The 18,863-nt window shown below is 45.0% G+C and overlaps 1 protein-coding gene across 1 annotated transcript in view; it reads left to right on the forward strand.

Annotated features, from left to right (window-relative positions):
- Positions 1-7: 7 nt before the first annotated feature.
- The window catches only part of SREK1IP1 (SREK1 interacting protein 1), a 24,208-nt gene continuing 5,352 nt past the window's right edge, over positions 8-18,863 (forward strand). The window contains exons 1-4 of the mRNA XM_019517801.1: positions 8-108; positions 8,741-8,788; positions 13,346-13,486; positions 17,744-17,819. Coding sequence (XP_019373346.1) covers positions 93-108; positions 8,741-8,788; positions 13,346-13,486; positions 17,744-17,819 — 281 coding nt within the window. The 5' untranslated portion in view covers positions 8-92. The remainder of the gene's footprint in view (positions 109-8,740; positions 8,789-13,345; positions 13,487-17,743; positions 17,820-18,863) is intronic.

The raw sequence follows: 18,863 nt of genomic DNA on the forward strand, positions 1-18,863 counted from the left end.
CTCCCCCCCCCCGCCTGGGCGAGTGGTGCGGCCAACGGCGCGTCGCGCTCAGCCCCGGCCCGGAACAACGCGGCCAGAGGAGGCGGAGGCGGATGATGGCACTGCCAGGTGGGCACCTTGTTTGTGGGCAGCGGGTGGCGGCCCCTTCCGCGTGTCCTAACCCCCGGCCGAGCTGGGAGCGCCCTGTCCGCAACCTGGGCCGGGCCGCAGCCTAAGCTCTTGGATGCAGGGGCTTCCCCTCCGCGCAGAGTGCGGGGAGTTGTCCCCACCTGTGGGGCGTAGGGTTGCCAACCCTCCAGGATCGCCTGGGAGCCTCCAGGAATTGGAGAGTCACCCGGGAAACAAGTAATAGGGTGTTCTTTAAAATAAACATTAAATGTCGTGTCCAGGTTAGGGCCGTGGGTTTTTTTTTTTTTAAATGTAATAGTAATGTGCATTTACCTTCCTGAGTGCAGTACAGTAGACTGGTCATTAATGTCACTACATCACGTGAGAAAACCTCCCGGAATAGATTCAAACAGAGTTGGCAACCCGAAGTGGGGCATCGCCTTCCTCTGCCCGGCCTGGCCCTCTCCAGGGGTCTCCTGAGCGAGCACTGACTCCCTTTTACAGCAGCTGGATGTGGGTTGCTGCGTCTCTTGCTCCACCTGGGGCAGGTCAGGGTGCGAAGGCCGTGGTATGTCAGGGTTGAGCGCAGGCTTGTGCATGCACAGTTTAGATGTGGGTTTGTGCAGGATGGTTTGGGTAGGGAGGATCCTGCCTGTCAGGCAGGGGTTGGACTAGATGACCGACGGGTATAGTAAGCAGTCTAGATTATTTTCTGGTAATGTTTCAACTCATTTAAGCAGTCAGGCAAGAGCATCAGAAACAGTCACAAAGTGAACTGTAAGTCACTTTCAGAAGGCAAACGTTTCCCAGATCTGTACAGAATACCCCACCTGTCAGGGAAATAAGTTTTAATCACCAGGCAGAGCTTTGTAAGGGAAATGCTGTGGTTTTAAAAAGGTTTCCATGCTAGTTTATTGGAGGACTTGTTTCCTTCCTGCCTGTGTGTGGAGCTTTAAGTGGAGTACAGTTTGCACTGACTGGCCCGGCTCTTTAGGCCTGAAACTTATGTGCCGTGGCCTGGTGAACTAGGACAGCTGCAGAAAGATCTCTAAGCTGTAGGTTTAGTTTTGGAGTATCCTTCTCCTAGGTAGGTTCCCAAACCAGGGCTAAAGAGTTCCACCTGCCCTAGTTGTGAGGTTTCAGACAAATAGCGACCCAACCCCAATCTTTCACCTTACTGTCATGGGATACCCTACCAAAAAAAATTTCCAGACGGCATTGTTCTTGGGATCATCAGGGCACGCAAGCCTCTCCACCACAACAAGGAAGAGGAGTTTGTTGCTTCATAACAAATCAAACTCATTCTGCCTTCAGTGAAATTACTGCTGAGTGGAAGTATTGGCCACAATCACAATACAGAGTAATCCTGAGTTCAGTATAAACTCATACAGAAATTTTAAACTTTCAGCAGTCTTTTATAGTTGGTTCGGGCTTTGCTGGCCTTATATATTCCTTTTTCTAGTGGCCACACCTAACATGACAGCACCCTGAATTGAACTGTTTGCAGGGTTTGAATCCCAGAAGACTGGGTTATATGTCTCTGTGAGCTAATGGACAAGGTCTGTTTGCTCAAAGCAGCAGAATAATTATAAAGCTCTGCATAGGCTACCTGCTGGAATAGAACCAAGGGGTGTGTATAAAAGTTTTTTTCATGACAAAGTGCTTTATTGCCATGAGCAGGGGATCTGGGTTTTCCATTTGCCATGGGGAAAAATGCAGGAAAGTGCCCATTTTTGCATTTTAAGGAGAAAACCCAGATTTTCTCTCTTCAAGGAGAAAAACATGGGAAATGGCAGGTTTCCCTTTGCAGGCTGGCAGAGTTCCAGCCTATAAGGCACTGGGGGAGCAGGAGGAGGGTGATCAGGCAGGGAGCGCCACCAGCACACACGCACGGCAGCGTAGAACAGCTCTCCACAGATAAGCCTGGTTGGAGGGAGGGAGGGATTGAGGCTCCCCTAGCGAGGGAGGAAGGAGTGGGGCTGGAGCTGGGGCTGCTGCCCAGCTAGGATGGGGCCTGGGACCAAAATGTGCGGGCACAGGGTCTGGGTGGGGAGTGGGATGGAGCCTCAGGCAGTTTATCTGGGGGGTAGCAAGGGGGCTTTCCAGTGCTGCCCAGACTCCCCAGGGTGTTACAGGGGACACGTTCTCCAGATTTGTGCACAGGGCAGAGGTGGATGTGAGCTTCTTGCTGCTCTTCCCCATGGGGCCTCTGCGTCCCAGCAGGTGGGACTTGGCATGGCAGAGTAGGGCAGGGAGTCTTGGTGCCACCTCCGGGGGGATGGGACAGGAGACACCTCATCATGGCAATGCGAGGCTCCCAGATGTGACACCAAGCCTCCCCACCCCACTCTGCCTTGCTGTTCAGGGTCCCACCTGCTGGGCCATGGGAGAAGGGCAGCAGGGCAGGGACCCCCAAGCCTACAACAGGCATCCTGCATCTGCTGCCACCACAGACTCCACTCCAGCTGTGCTCCACTTAGTGGCAGCAGTCGCTGCCTCCCACAGGCAGCAGCCTGGGCTTGGGTGCTGCTGGGGGAGGGAAGGTAGCTGCAGATCTGGGTTCCTGTCCCTGTAGCCCTAGCAGCTGGGGACCCCCCGCTGGCAGGACTGGGTGCGGGCAGGGGGCTGTAGGTTGGGAGTGAGTGATACCGGCAGGGTTGGGGTGGCTGGCTTGGGAGGGAGGGGCGATGGCATGGGCAGGACACTGGCATGTCAGGGTGGCTCAGCGCCTCAAAGCAGTGTGGGGAACAGCCACAGCTGGACTTGCATCTTGGTGAGCAAAGGAGGTAGGGGAGCTCTGATTTTCCATGATAAAAAACTCAAAATCAAATGCCAACATTTATAGGTATTTATAATTTATTTATTATAGTGATTGAGGCTTCCAAATTGCTTTTAAACTGTAAATATAAAACATTGTGTTCAACTGATAAGGAAGAATTTCTTTACTGTCCGAGCCCCCAAGGTCTGGAACAGCCTGCCATTGGAGGTGGTTCAGGCACCTACATTGAACACCTTCAAGAGTAAATTGGATGCTTATCTTGCTGGGATCCTATGACCCCAGCTGACTTCCTGCCCTTTGGGCAGGGGACTGGACTCAATGATCTTCTGAGGTCCCTTCTAGCCCTAATGTCTGTGAAATCTATGATACCTATATTTATGTAGTGGTGTTTCATTTTAACCATGGAAAAACATGGATTTGGGGTTTTTTGATTGAAGTCTGCAGCTTTTAAACAAAGAAAATTAGGATGCCTGGCCATGACTTAATAGAAGTGTATGAATTTACAATACTTTAAAAATGGGTACATTACTTTAAATTAACCCTTGTTAAATGAGTTACTACATTTGAAGCACTGTATTTTACAGCATTTTAGCTTTACAGTGCTTTTAAAAACTTCTGTATACTGGTCAAATTTTTGACCAGTGGAGAAGACTGAGGCGGTTACAGAGTGCCCCCTTGCCCCCTAACCTGGAAAGTGCAGTGAGGTTCAGAGACCTTTCCCCCCCTTCCCCTCCAAACACTGCACTTCTGTCATATTTAAGAACACTGTAACCATAGGCACCAACTTTCATTTTTGGCCGGGGGGTGGCCAAGATGATGGATGTGTGCCAGCCCCCAGTATGTGGGGAATGGGATGGGTATGTGGGAAAGGGGGGTTGTGGGCACAGGTAATGCGTGGGGGGGGTAGGATTCCTGTGCCAGATTCCTGTGTGCAAAGCAGGGTGTGGGGCTGCAGCCTGGCCAGACCAGCCTTGGACAGGATTGTCTTCAGGGGCTCACTGGGCAGGACCCAGTACAGGAGGGAGCACCACACTGCCTTGTCCATCAAGGTGAGACACCCTCTGGCTCCAGCAGCAGCAGGAGCGCAATTCCATGCCACTTCCGCACCTCACCTTGGTGGCCATGGTGCTCTGTCCTGCACTGATGCATTGCCTGTGCCCCCCTGCCCCTCTCCTCCACATTGCCTGTGTTCCCCCTCCTCCCTGCCACATCACTCTGCCCCCTTGCCCCTCTGTGCTGCATTGCCTGTGCACCTCCGCCCTTCCCAATGTGTCACCTGTGCCCCCTCATCACTCGCCCCCATAGACTTACCTAGAAGGAGCTGTTCTTCATTCACCACTGTTTGGCTGTCATGTGCATGTGGCACCCCCTTCCACCTATAGCCCTCCCTGCTCCCCCCTGCCCCAAGCAGCTCCTTGTAGCCTACAAAGAGAAACCCTTTTTCCCATGTTTTTCTCCTTTAAAGGGGAAACATTATGTAATTTTCTTCTGGTTTAGGCCCCAACAGCCCGCTTCCCGAGGGGAGCCAGGGCCCTCAGGCCCATACATTCTCAGCACCTATGGCTATAACTTTATAGCTGTATAAAAACTGCTGTAAATTACAGCACTGTAAAACGTGTGCAGATCACTCCTGTACACACCCAAGAGCTACTCAAAGAATTGCATTAAAGGTTTTCAGTAGAGGAGGTCGTTTGGGGCACTTTGACAGATGATTTCAATACCACTGTAAGGACCTGTCTACAAATTACACTTAAGGTGTGATTGATTAACCAGCTAAGCAGGCCTTTTAAGTAGTCACGCAGCGACACGTTCAATCACTTAATGGCATGATAAAAAACTTCAAAGTTTTTCCACAAAATATGTGCTTTGTAACTGTTTCCTATTGTAGCATTAAATGAATGTTCTGGGAGCCCTGTCAGCTGATTGGAGCTCCCAGCTGCATGTGTACCCCACGCCTAGGACCTCCCAACTGACAGCTTCAGGCAGCAGAGGTGCTTGGGGTACCCCTGTGGCTGGGAAACTTGTCAGCTGAGGGGACTCCCAGCTGTGGGAGCTTGTTTCTTGCTTGTTCAGGAGAGCTCAGGATTAGGCTCTGCCTGCACTGGCAATAAGCCGTAATGACATCTGATTTGTGATCCCACAGTCACACCTCCTGCCATGCACATGTGACATTGCAGGAGGTGTGATTGTGTGGATTGTGCATTAGATCCCATCATGCCTTTAACTGCATTTATAGAGGGGCCCTATGTGAAATATATGATGGTGGTAAGGAATCCGGAGACTTTTTTGCTTTTGGGGATGTAGGTAAGATGCACTAATGCAGTGGAGGCCAAACTTTATGGCAGGGGTGCCACAGATTAGCCCTGCAACTTCCCTGAGTGCCATTCCAGGCCCTTCTCCTGCCTGATTTGCTGCTCTACTTTATGCTTTCTTCCCTATGCTCCCTGCCCTATTTGCTTTCTCCTTCTTGCCTTCTCTACAAATGTCCTACTTGTCCCCTCCCTGAACTACTGTGGCTCACACACAGGCTGCCTGTGCCACTTGTGGCACACATGCCACAGGTTGGCCACACCTGATCTAATGCAATTTTAATTCTCCAAAAAGGGTTATAGGGAAGTATGTGCACTAAAGTAAATACAGTAACAAGTAAGCCATTTTCAATTTTTGCTGCAATATGTTTTGCCTGATATATTGAGGCACAATTAATCATGATTTTTTTACATTTATAATACATTTTTTTTCTTTATTACACAAATTCCAAATACAAATTGTATGTATTCTGGTTCACTTAATGTACACTTCCTTACTACAAAAATTTGGCGTGTTTACTATATAACAAGAGTAGGCAACTCCCAGCATGGGTGCCAGTGTGGCACGCAAAGACATTTTGCTTGGCGCACAAACCTCAGGGTGGATGGCAGGGAAGGGGCCAGGGCTGTGCTTCCACAAGGAAGATCAGGCCCCTTTGCAGCTCCCCTCCCTTCTCCCCCCCCACCCTTCCCGAAGTCTGCCCCTGGCATGCCAGCATCTTACAGGTTGAGGTTGCAGTTGTTTTTGGCACTCTGCCCAAAAATGTTGCCTACGCTTGATATATAAAGATTACATAGTTTATTTATTCCATTACAACAATTTCTGCTTTGTATTCTTGTATGTAGTTCCCACCAAAATAAAAGATGAGATAGCTCTGCTATATGGAATGGTTGATCCATCTAGGTTTTAGTGTGCTAAGAAAAGTTGAAGAGTATCCAGTACTTTGCCTTGAACCCACTAATAATCCAGAAACAAATCTCATTGTCATTTAGAATGAGCGTAGTGTACATTTGGAAATTACTAATTATACTATAACAGATGATTAATTAACCAAAATGTTTTGTTTACAAACCAATAGAACTGTGGTAGGGGTTCGGTGCTTCAATTAATAAGACCATATTGATGATTTACCCAGTGACAAATTAACAAGATTTATGCCACTGTTCTTTAGGCTGTTTTTCTTTCTTTTATTCTCTCTCACTGCTCATATAAACCACCTATTTTGTCCCCCTGTCCTGTTGGAAGTACTTAAAATAACATTATAAGAGATTACTGTAAAATTAACACCACCAAAAACTGGTACACAAAGTGTATCTGTTGCTGTTCTCCACCTTCCAAAGGTCTGAAATATTTGTACCTGTAAACTCTAAAACTGCTAGAGCTTTGTAATACAAGTCTTTGTTTTTCACCATTAAAGTGTGTGTGTGTGTGTGCGTGCGCGTGTGTGTGTGTCCTTCGAGAAAAAAAGCTACTAAATATATGACTTGGTCAACATCAGGGTACAGATAGTTAAAGATAGCAGTTTGTTTAAATTAGTTTTATAAGAGTAGAATAAATTCTGTACTGTGGAGAGCTACTGTAGTACTTTTTCTATGATGCTTTGTGCAAAAAAAAAAAAAAAAGATAGGGGAAGGGAGAGTTTCATAAGTGTCTTTGATAACTAAATTGTTTCTTCTTGGCTGAGAGAGAGAAGCCTTTTTGCCCCTTAAATAAAATCTGAATATTCTCAGCAGTTGTACCAGTTGAGGCAGATCTTAATATTTGTTGATGCTAATGTTTTATTTTGACTAATATATCTTATTGTATGCCTTCAGTGTTTAAATTATGGTATGTATAAACATTTAGTCACCTAATACAGTGTGCTAACTCCTGCAAACTAATAGAAAACCAGACAGGTACAATAAAACATAGTTTCTAGGGTCGGAAGGGACCTGAGCAGATCATCAAGTCCAACCCCCTGCCATGGCAGGAAAGAGTACTGGGGTCAAACAACCCCAGCAAGGTGTTCATCCAGCCTCCTCCTAAGGACCCCCAGGGTAGGAGCCAGCACCACTTCTCTTGGAAGTTGGTTCCAGATCCTAGCCACCCTGACAGTGAAGTAGCACCTCCTGATGTCTAGTCTGAATCTACTCTCTACCAGCTTGTGACTGTTATTCCTGGTCACTCCTGGTAGTGCTCGGGGGAACAGGGACTTCCCCAGTGCCTAGTGTTCCCCCCTGACTAGTTTGTAACAGGCCACTAGATCCCCCCTCAGCCTTCTCTTCTGGAGGCTGAACAGGTTCAGGTCCTGTAGCCTCTCCTCATAGGGCCTGCCCTGCTGCCCCCTGATCATGTGAGTGGCCCTCCTCTGGACCCTCTCCATGTTGTCCACATCCCTCTTGAAGTGCAGCGCCCAGAACTGGACACAGTACTCCAGCTGCGGCCTGACCAGTGCCGCATAGAGGGGGAGGATCACCTCCTTGGACCTGCTTGAGATGCATCTGTGGATGCATGACAAGGTACGGTTGGCCTTCCTGACTGCATCCCCACACTGCTGGCCCATGTTCATCTTGGGGTCAGTGATGCCTTCAAGATCCTTTTCTGCCTCTGTACATATGGCACTCCCAACAATATTGGAATTAAGTGTGTATTTTAAAGATTAATATAGCATGGCTTATTGCTTGTATACAGTTTATCCATAGATTCAAGTTGAGGGTGACGATGCTGTATGTGAAATGATGGATAATAGAGAGGTACAAAAGAGACAATGAGTAGAACACACATAGGATGTTAAATTATTACTTTCTGTAGTTGGCATTATTCTTAGAATATTGAAATCATGACATAACTGTGTGAATATATATTTTTTGTTTCAGTAGACAAAACAAAAATCAGAGAAAAGGAGGCAAAAAATTATTAAAACTGATTAAAACAATTTTTGGTTGTGTTTCAGTGACAGCAAAAACTGCATTTTCAAGTTTCAATCTATTTTTAACTTTTGGCAACTTTAAAACCAAAAGTCACTGTTTCAGAACAGAGTTGAAATAAATCATTTAATGTCAAAGCATTTTATTTTGGAAATGTTGAAACAAAAATCTGGTGATTTTTTTTTTTTAAGTTTCCCTTTTTGTTATGCTAATTATTTTTTGTACTTTTTAAATAAGTTATTCACATTAAATATATGCAGTTACTGAATGTAGGAGATCCGTGTTAGTGAATGTAGGGGGTCCATGCTAATTTTGACTTTCATGCAATGGGATAATTGTTCGGCAAATGCTAGGACCTAACTGATTTGACACAGAATGTTAGAATTAGTGTGACAGGGTCCCATACAAAAAAACAAACTTGAAGATATTATAACATCATTGCTTTTATTTCCCTTTTACATTATGAATGCCAACCTTTTGGTAACAGAAACCAATTAAATAAATAACTTCCAAAATGAATAGCCAGTGCAGTACATCATGACTTGATCTAAGAGCCTAGTAAAATAAAGGCTAAAAAGAAACTGCATTAGCATAAGTTCTAGTTGATTGTTGTTAGTAATAGAATTCTGTTTTTCAGGTGGAAATAAGGATAACATCAGGGCAGGATGCAAGAAATGTGGCTATCGTAAGTATGCTTATAGCCCATCATTTCCCAAACTTATTAAAGCGGAGCTGCTGCTTCAGGAAAATCAACCAATTTCCCCTCTCCTGCTAGCCTACCTATAAAATTTTATACAACTTTTCACTTTCTGTTCTTCTCTCTAGTTTTCATCCCTCCTTCAACTTTGGGAAATCTTAGTATAGATCTTTATAATGTACTATTGGTGTCTTAGTATTTCAACAAGAAGCAAATAGTCAACAAATTGGAATTTAAAGTTTTTTGGTTGGCATTTGAATCGGCAATAGGACTGTGTGAAATGGGACCTATTCAATTCAGATTCAGCCCAAATCAGGGACAGTGATTTGCTCCATTGATTTGGATCCCTGTCCCTGATTCGACTCAGCCAAATCTGAAGATTCAATGCTGATTCACGATTTGGATACAGACACAACTTTAAAATTTTTTTTACATACCTTGAGGTAGCAGCATGGCTCGTGATCGCTACAGTGCTGGGGCGGATGGAGCATCCCGTAGAAGCATGGGGGGATGGAGCATCCCGTAGAAGCATGGGGGGCTACTGTAGGATGCTCCATCTGCCCCAGTGTGGGGAATGCCGGGTGGGAGCAAGTGGCGGAGACAGTGGCCGGGGCTGGCACACCCTAGCTGTGGTCCCCCTGGTGGGAGAGGGGGTGGAGGGGGGAATAAACCCCCACCCTGCCCCCTTCACCTCAGGGGGCCATGCCCCCACCCCTGGAGCAGTGAAGGGGGAGGGACCCCAATGGGCTGCTGCGCCTCGGCCAGGCAGGCCCCAGCTGGGGTCCTGGGTGGAGAGGGGACAGAGGGGGGAATACACCCCCTCCTGCCCCCTTTGCCTTAGGAGGCCATGCTGGGTCTGGCATCTGGCCAGGGCCTGGGGTCTGGGATCTGGGATCTGGCCACGCTTCCCCTCCTCCGCCTCCCAAAGCCTGGCAAAGGCTGCTTCCCCCCTCTCCCTCCACGCACACCCTGGCTGGAGTCCCTGCAGACCAGGGTGGGGATTGAAACCCCTCCCCAATCATGCTTAGGGTTGCAGGGGGCCTGACCCCATCCTCTGCCTCAGCTTAGCTTCTCTGTGGCCCAGCCACTATGGAAGGGAAGGGAGGGCTTGCTCTAGTGCCCCCCCAGTTTCTGGCCTGAGCCACTGCAGGCATGTGCCTGCATTTCTGGAATCAAAACTAAATGTATGTTTACTTGCATGCTGGTTCAATCTATGCAGGTTAAAGTAACCTCCAGAGATTGAATCAGTTCAGGCTCGGGTTTTTTGAATGTCTGTACTTAGCCTCGATGAAGCAGGCTGTGCCAGGCAAGGTAAGCAGCTGCTGCAACTCTAGACAGGGCCCAGATGGCTCATGTGCCAAGTGGCGGGGGGGGAAGGGATATGCAGAGCGAGCGGGATGTGGGAAATTGGGAAATGAACACGTGGAGTGACAGAAATGCAGTACAGGGAGGAGCATGGGGAAAAAGGTGTGTGGTATGGGTGGGAGCACAGGGGAAGGGGTGCCATGGGGATTATGGGGGAAGCGGTGTGCTGGGCATGGGGAAGCACAGGGATAGGATGCAGGAAAGGGGGAGCGTGGAGCAAGTGGGGTGCAGTGCAGTGGGAAGTATGGGGGGAAGGGCACATAGTGCAGGGGGAAACGCAGGGAAAGGGGGTAAAGTGAGGGGGTGGAATGGGGGAAAATGAGGGAAGGGGCATGGGGAAAGGGATGCATAGGGAGTGGGAGAAGTAGAACATGGAGAGAGAGGAGCACAAGGAAGGGGCATGCAGTGCAGGAAGAGCATGGGGAACAGGAAAAGGGGAACAGAGCAGAGGATGCATGGGCAAGGGGAGCTCAGGGAGGGGCAGGCACAAGAGGTACAAGTGGTAGGAGAAGGAAGGCACCGGTGGCAGGGGTGCAGGCACAGGGGACATGTGGCAAGGAGGGACAGGGTTGTGGGCTTGGCTGGCTGCTTCCCAGCTGCTGCCTTCCCTGTGACAGTGGTGGGAAGGATGAATTTAAGATGTCAGGGCCTGCACGCGCACTACACTGACTGGCTCAGCATGTGTCTACACTGTGCCAACAGGTGTGGGTAATCCGTTGAACCCCATTCATGATGGGGATCGGGGATTGCAATTATTCCCCTTAAACGAAGAATTCCCAGTAAGTGCAGATCATAAGCTCGTGTGGATTAATAAACATTTGAACACTTACCTTGCTGGGATCCTTTGGCCCTAGCTGACTTCCTGTCCTTGGGGCATGCAGCTGGACTCAATGATCTTCTGAGGTCCCTTCCAGCCCTAATGTCTATGAATCTAAAATGACCTTCCAGTAACTTGTTTCTAGACATGGAAAATTAAAACAAATTTATAATTTTCTGTGTCTACAATATAATGATTGGAGGGGAAGAGAGGTTGTCTTCAGATTTGGGTAAATATAGTACTTAAGCAGTTCATGCAGATAATGGCTAGGTACTGGCATTCAGAAAGCCCGAGGTAGAATCGATCTAAGTTGCATGGTTTTCTGTAAGCAGCATAGTTTAGACTGGTAGCAGACTGAACACACATTTGCCCTGTGGTTTGGATGTGGGGGAGCAAGGGGACAACTCTTAGATTAGGTTCTGCCATTTTTAAACCAGTTTGTGCGCCAAACATCTGTTTTGTTATGGGCATATGCTGATTTCCAGTCTCTTATACTGGTAAAATTGTGAACTCTGTACCTGGCCAATGTTTGTTACAATGTAAGCAATGAGAAAAAAGTTTGGGAGCTGTGTAGTGTAAAGCAGTTAACTTGCATGCCTAAAAGATGAGTGCATAATTTGGGTTGAGTGTACTGTGTTACCGTCTAGCATTTCCATGTTGTGTCATATGGATGGCTTGATGGCTACTCACTTTATAAATGGCCTAAATTTATTGTCTTTTGGGGGGGGGGAGTGGGAGGAGGGAATGGTCTAGTAACAAAAGCTGCTTTTACTTGAATCATTTTCTTAATTTTTAAGATCATTTTGTTGATGCCATTTTCAAACAATTTTAGTTCTCTGTTTAAAGACAGGTTATGTGGCTTGCCAAAATTTTAATAAATTTCTCACTTATTCGCTGGGTTGATTTTTTTTTTTTTTTTTTTTTTTTTTTTTTTAAGTCCCTCTGAAGACTCCCAATGATTTCAGAATAGTACTATTTAATATGTAAAATGTTGGAAACTTTCTGGAAGAGAGAAACTTGGTTAGAAAAGTCAAGTGACTTATCTTTTGTTAATGTTCCCTACTGCTTTGCCTTCAGGAACCTATCTTTGATATGAAGAGTCTGTGTTTGTTTCAATAACTACCCTGGTTCCTGTGGAGACTTCTAGCTGGGTTCCTTTTTTGTATACAGTTAAATTATTTTTTCAGCTGACAGCTTTACAAAAGGTTGAGTTTAGAGCTCTGGTTTTCACATTTCCCCTTGTCTGTTATTTTCAGATGGGTTTTCATTTTCTTATCTGTTGCTGGGATACAAACTTGGGATTTTTGCTTCCTTTTAAAAAAATATGCATACGTATAGATAGCTGCTTGTGCAGATAAAGTCCTTTTTAATGAGCTGATGTTTCTAATAATTACTGCATTATAGAAGAATTAGTCAATTTACTGTCTCTGAGCTAGAAATGTTTATTATTGGTACAATAACCAGAGGAGGGTACTCAAATGTTTTATATCACCTTTACCCTGGAATTTCTGATCTTGAGCTCATCATAGAAAACATGCCTCAAATTTTTAATTGCTCCTATTGTCTTTCTACATTTGTGGTTTAATCTTTTTCTTATTTAAGTGTGTTTTCTGTGTACACTGTGTTCTTATCACCTGCTGTGTCTTTAAAGCATTAATAACTGTTGACACATATTCTCTATTTTAGAACATACAAATGACAAATAATATTCTTCCACATTTTTCAGTTATTCTTTGGCTGGTACAGATATCACTTGTTGCTGGAAGGGAAATAGATTTCACATTTTGCTCTAAAAAACATTCTTTTTCATTTGCAAAACGTTTTACTTTTCTTTGAGTAAATACTTCAAAAACAAATAATACAAAAGCTTAGAAAGGTTTAAAAGCTACAAGAGAAACACTGGTGGATAGAAGGATATGCTGGGCGAACAAGAAAACTCATCTCCAGTCAACAAACTTCTTCCCCAGTGCACAAATCCCAAAAGCCCTCCAGTATTCTTTCAAATTGACCTTCATTTATTTCTCCACTGATGGACTAAAATTTTAGTCCAACACTTTACCATGTCTCCGTAATACTAAAATGTATACTTCACAACCCAAAGCAGCAAGTCGTCAGTGGCCACATTGCTGCTTTCCCAGGAGAAACCCTGAGTATACAGATGTTTGGGAGTATTCTCCCAAAGCAAAAATTGCCACTCGAGAAGTAAAAATAACCCTGAGTTAAACAACCAGGATTAAATAACACACAGGATTAAATCACTCCCAGGAGCATTTCTTGTGGAACAGCAAATGTCTGTACCTATTCAGTATCACTTCATAACAAGTCATGTTTTTCTCTCTGTCTTAACCTTTTTTTTTATTCAGCTGGTCATCTGACATTTGAATGCCGAAATTTTCTGCGCGTGGACCCTAAAAGAGACATTGTTTTAGATGTTAGCAGTACAAGCAGTGAAGACAGTGAGGAAGAAGAACTGATAAGACTGCAGTCCATAGGAGAGAAAAAGAGTAAGCTCTAAATTAGTAGAACATTATAAACTAAAAAATAAATCTTTTAAAGTGCTGTGACTGTCACTTTATACTTGGAAATTTTTCCTTTGCTAATCAAAGCAGTTACCTAAAAAGGCTTTTATTGTGTATCTTTTTAGTTTAGTTACTGTCTTTAGTTCCTAAGCAAGATTTTGTTTGAAAGCAACTAGTGAATTGGATTTGAGAATTAATAGTTGGTGTTATATCTGTTCATGTACAATATGGAAAACCTACATTCAAGCTGATTTGAATGAGAGGGACAGCTGTTTCTTGGGAATATGTGGCATGATCCTGTAGCAATGTAAGTGAGTTAAATTACCCTAAACCTGATCCTGGATGAGGCAGGGTTAAAGTTTGAGCAGTTTTACAGAATCATACTGATATAACAGTTGCCGAGCAACAGGTTGTTATGTCTGTCTGGTGTCTTAGAAGAATAAACCTCAAATTCTCCAGAGAGAGAACTGGGTGGGATGAAGTAATTCACAGGTACTCAAGTTTATATAGAGATGGCGACTCTGGATGGACAAAGGTCTAAACAGAAAGATACCTCTCATGGGAGTCTGTCTTAGCATAATCTGAGCCTACTAGTTTAGGTATATTGGGACATGGTCACCTGCTGTTATTTTGAAGTTGCCATTTATTATTAGATCAGTCTTACGTATACCAACCATGATGCACTTATTATTTTTCATGCCCTTGCATTTTCAGCCTTAATTTTTTGTACTCTTTTGTCTCCACTTTTATACTCTTATTATGACTCCACTTCCTGATCAAAACCTAACAGTTGGGCCATTAGGATGGAGGGGTAGAGATAAGTATTCTCCCAATATCTCCTGTATTGCTAGAACCCTTCAAAAGAAATGCTAAGATGCCTGTTGTAGCATATTGAAATGCTCAGCAAAAAAAATCTCTGTTTTGAAGACCTGGTCAGGAACAAGTTTGTTCACAAACATTAAGTAAATTTGAACCTGGGAATTTTTGCATCTGCCTCTGAATTGGCCACTCATTTGGGAAAAAAGTGAAACAGCTAGCTTTAAGTAGATGTGTAGGACAGAATCTTTTGCTCTTTAGTATAGATCATCTGGCTAGTATAGATTCCTGTTTTGAATTGTGGAAGTGCTATATGTTTGTTGGTTTGTCTTCCTGTTTGGTTTACTCAGCTTCAAAAAGTCAAAAGAATGATGGTTACACATAGATATTTGATAACCAGTCTAACCCAGCACAGAAAAGTAGATTTTCCCTAAGAAAAAACAAGTTCTAAAGATGAAGGAAGTGCTATGATTAGATGGTGTAGTAATAAGTTTGATCTGTGTATTTGATCAAAATTTAACATTGGGCTTTTTTAATTCAGTGCTGGCAACCTTATAATTACAGTTTTTGAATTCACGGGTTTTTACATATCTGCATTACTAATAACTTGCAAAATACTAAAACTGAAAGCAACTTCCAAACTAGTGGGAAGGAATCAGAACTTGTGGCAGAGGTGATAGCTTTTATTAGACCAGCTAGAGGTATCCTGTAAACTAGCTGTGTATTCTTCTATAATTATGCAGTTTTGTTGCTGACTGAAAATGGAAACTCAGCCATTACCTGTTCTTCTGATGAAATCCACCATAATGGCTGTGGATGTTTTTCAAATTGTCAATCCCATCTCTTCCATCCCAACATCAATCTTCAAATGAGTGGTGCTAACTCAGAAGTGCTCTACCCTGTTAACTGTGAGAATGCATAGGTGTTGCTCTTAGGGGCAAAGTTTGCTGTTTGAATACTAGATAGCTTACAGTTAACTGTGGACCCAAGGTGTATTGATTTAAAGAAACATTGAATTAAAATCAACTTTAGATGCCATCAAAGTCATTTGCTCTCCTTTCTGGATACTTTTATAAATAGGTGTTGTGATAAAGTGTATGCAGGGTTGGATCCCAGAGGTGGTATAGCACCGAGGCCGTGCTCCCCTTTTGGATGTGCTTCACATGTGCAGTGAGCTCTGGTAGCTCACTAGAAAAATGCAAAACTCTAGAACTCTTGTTTCAGAGATGATACCTTTTATTAGACCAACTAAGAAATCACAAAAAATCCTTTTCTGCAAGCTTTCAGGTGCACACACCCTTCCTCAGACTCAGGGAAAATTAAAGATGGTAAAAAGTCCTCATAGGTAGAAAATACATTTCATTTTTGCACAGAGGAAGCTGAAGATGGAAGTCTGTTCCTCTGGGTCCCTGAGAGTATCTTTGTCAGTTGCTCTTTGCTGGGCAGATAAGGCAGGATTCCTTCCCTGGTGGTGTCAGATGGCAGACAGGCAGGGAAGTGTAGAAATCTTTCTTGTTGTTCAGCAGCCCAGCCCAATCCAGCGACATGGGGAAGAAGTCATGACTTGGCTCTGAACTGGCCCTATGGAGGGAAAGGGGCATAGCCCAGCTCTGAATCAGCCACGCAGGCCTAAGCATGTAGGGGAGGAAGGGTGCATGGTCCAGCCTCAGCCTGGCCTGGTGGAGGGAAAGAAACATGGCCTGACTTACCTGCCACAGAGCTTGGGATTTGCCAGCGGGGAGGATGGTGGTAACATTTTGTAACCCGCCACCAAATTTTCTGACCCATTTGGAGCCCCGTGAGCTGGATTCCAAGGCTCCGCAGGCCATGTTTGGCTCGTGGGCTGAAGTTTTAGCACCCCGATCTAATCCATCCACCAGTTCTAAGTCAGGACTAAGTATATTTAGACCATCCTAGGTAGCTAGCTAAACTGTTTTATCATGTAGTGCTCCTTAACTTTGTATGTTGTTTATTACTTAGTTCCCCTCTGGTGTCCTGGTTTCAGTACCAAGTTGTTGGTATGACTCTCTGTCATTTTATAGCAGGGTGAAATATAGTCTTAGTGTCACACTGGTCACGGATGAGTCCTACTCCAGTTACTTTATTGAGTGTTTACATGAACTCAAACCTTGCTTTCCCAAATAGTATGGGGACAGAGAGAAGGAAAACCAGGAAGAATGTTTGGTAAATCTTGAAGATGTGAGTTCTTTCAGAGTTCAGGTTTTACTAATAAAGAGGATATTCGCATGGGAACTGTGAAAGAGACATAAATTATAGAATTATAGAAAATTAGGGTTGGAAGGTACCTCAGGAGGTCATCTAGTCCAACCCCTGCTCAAAGCAGGACCATCCCCAACTGGATCATTCCAGCCAGGGCTTTGTCAGCCTGGGCCTTAAAAACCACCAAGGATGGATATTCTACCACCTCTCTAGGTAACCTGTTCCAGTGCTTCACTCACCTAGTGATAAAGTTTTTCCTAATATCCAACTTAAACCTCCCTTGCTATAACTTGAGACCACTGCTCCTTGTTCTGTCATTTGTCACCTCTGAGAACAGTTTGGCTCCATCCTCTTTGAAACCACCCTTCAGGTAGTTAAAAGCTACTGTCATCCCTGCCCCCTTCCCCCCAGTCTTTTCTGCAGACTAAATAAACCCAGTTCCCTTAGCCTCTTCTCATAAGTTATGTGCCTCAGCCCCCAAACCATTTATGTTGTCCTCCACTGGGCTGTCTCCAATTTGTCCACATCCTTTCTATAGTGGGGAGCCCAGAACTAGCCACAGTACTCCAGATGTTGTTGGCGCCCTTAACAACAAGGGCACACTGCTTTCTTGTATCCATCTAATCGTCCGCTGTAACCCCCCAGGTCCTTTTCTGCAGAGCTGCTGCTTAGCCATTCAGGCTCCAGCCTGTAGTGGTACATGGGATTCTTCTGTACTAAGTGCAGGACTTTGCACTTGTCCTTGTTGAACCTCATGAGATTTCTTTTGGCCCAATCCTCCAATTTGTCTAGGTCACTCTGAATCCTAGCCCTAACCTCCAGTTTATCTGCTATACCCCACAGCATGGTGTCATCTGCAAAGTTGCTGAGGGTGCAGTCTATCCCATCTTCCAGATTGTTAATGAAGATATTGAAATACAAGCATCCTGTCTGTGGAGACAGAAGCAGTTAATATATATATGTCTGTGAATTAGGAGTTCTCACCATGTTTTTGCGCAAAACATATTTGGATGTTGCTATTTAGAATGTGAGAGGTATAATCAAAGTGCTACTGCCCTGTAAAATCTTTTGTAATGAACAGATTGAAGAAGTAACAGAAAATATTTTGGTCTTGGAGAAGAAAAGAATTTGGTGTTTCAAGTTTAGTATAAAATGTATTTTGAAAGAGAGAATATTTTGCGTAAATTACAACTTTTATACCCATAGGTACAAATGATGACGAAGAAAAAAAGCAAAAAAGAAAAAGCAAAGAAAAATCCAAACTAAAGAAATCCAGAAAAAGGTAAATTTCTTATACTTAGTTTTAAGCTACAGACAGAATATTAATAGTACTTTTAATTCCAAAATGTATTTTTCAAATTCATTGTTATATCCCTTAAACATGTGTTAATCTTCATGCTTGCTTTCATAAAAACCCATATCTCCAAATCTGAACTTGTGATACAGAATTTTTTTGCTTTTCAAATATTAAGAGAAAATACTATGAATCTCTTACATTACAAATTGGGAACAAAACTGAAACTTAGCAAATATTAGAAAAGCTAAAAAAATGTGCTTTACAGAATGAGATGAAACAATTTAGGATGGGGTTTTGAATTACTTTATTTGCTTCCTAGTTAAGTGACAGCTGTATCAGGGCTCTGATCTATAAAGCAGTGGTCTTCAACCTTTTTAGGTTGGAAAAAACTTTTGGAATTTAAAAGGAACTGAAGATCTGCCCCCTGCCCAGCAGGTTAGTCTGTGGGAAGGGGAGGGAGGAGGGGAAAGGGCCATGCAGGGGGAGCAAGACAGATCAAGCCCCCAGCCCTAGCCCTACTCCCTCCCTCACCAATCGGGCCTTGATCTGCCTTCCCCCCTACCCCCAACAGCAGGGAGGTAGGGAATGGGGCAGGGACAGTAGCAAGCCCTGTACAGCCAGTGTGGGGCAGGGGATGGAGCTGCGAGTGGCTCATCCGGGGGGGCGCAGGGAGGGAGGGTATGTAGCCTGGGAGGGTATGGGGGGGCATGTGCCCCCAGATCTGCCCACGAGGCGGGCTGGGGCCGGGGCTGGTGTGGCTCTGGCTCTTCCTAGCCAGGCTGTAGTGGCACTGAGAGTGAAGCCACAGGGGGGTACTGGAGGCTCCCAGCACCAGCGCTACCCTCCCCAAGCACAAGCACGGGCCAAGCCTAGAGTTGCAGCCCACTCTCCCCCGCGCCTGCCAGAACCTGTCCCCCAAGTCCTGTGTGGGGGCTAGGCTGTGCCGGACTTTTCTCAATGGGTCTGGCCTGCGCTTGCATTTGGGGGCGGGTGGCTCTGGCTCTGGGAGTGGTGGTTGGGGGGGGGGGT

Source organism: Gavialis gangeticus, unplaced genomic scaffold, assembly GCF_001723915.1.
Source record: "Gavialis gangeticus isolate Ggan-Ray unplaced genomic scaffold, GavGan_comp1, whole genome shotgun sequence".
NCBI classification, from domain to species: Eukaryota; Metazoa; Chordata; order Crocodylia; family Gavialidae; genus Gavialis; species Gavialis gangeticus.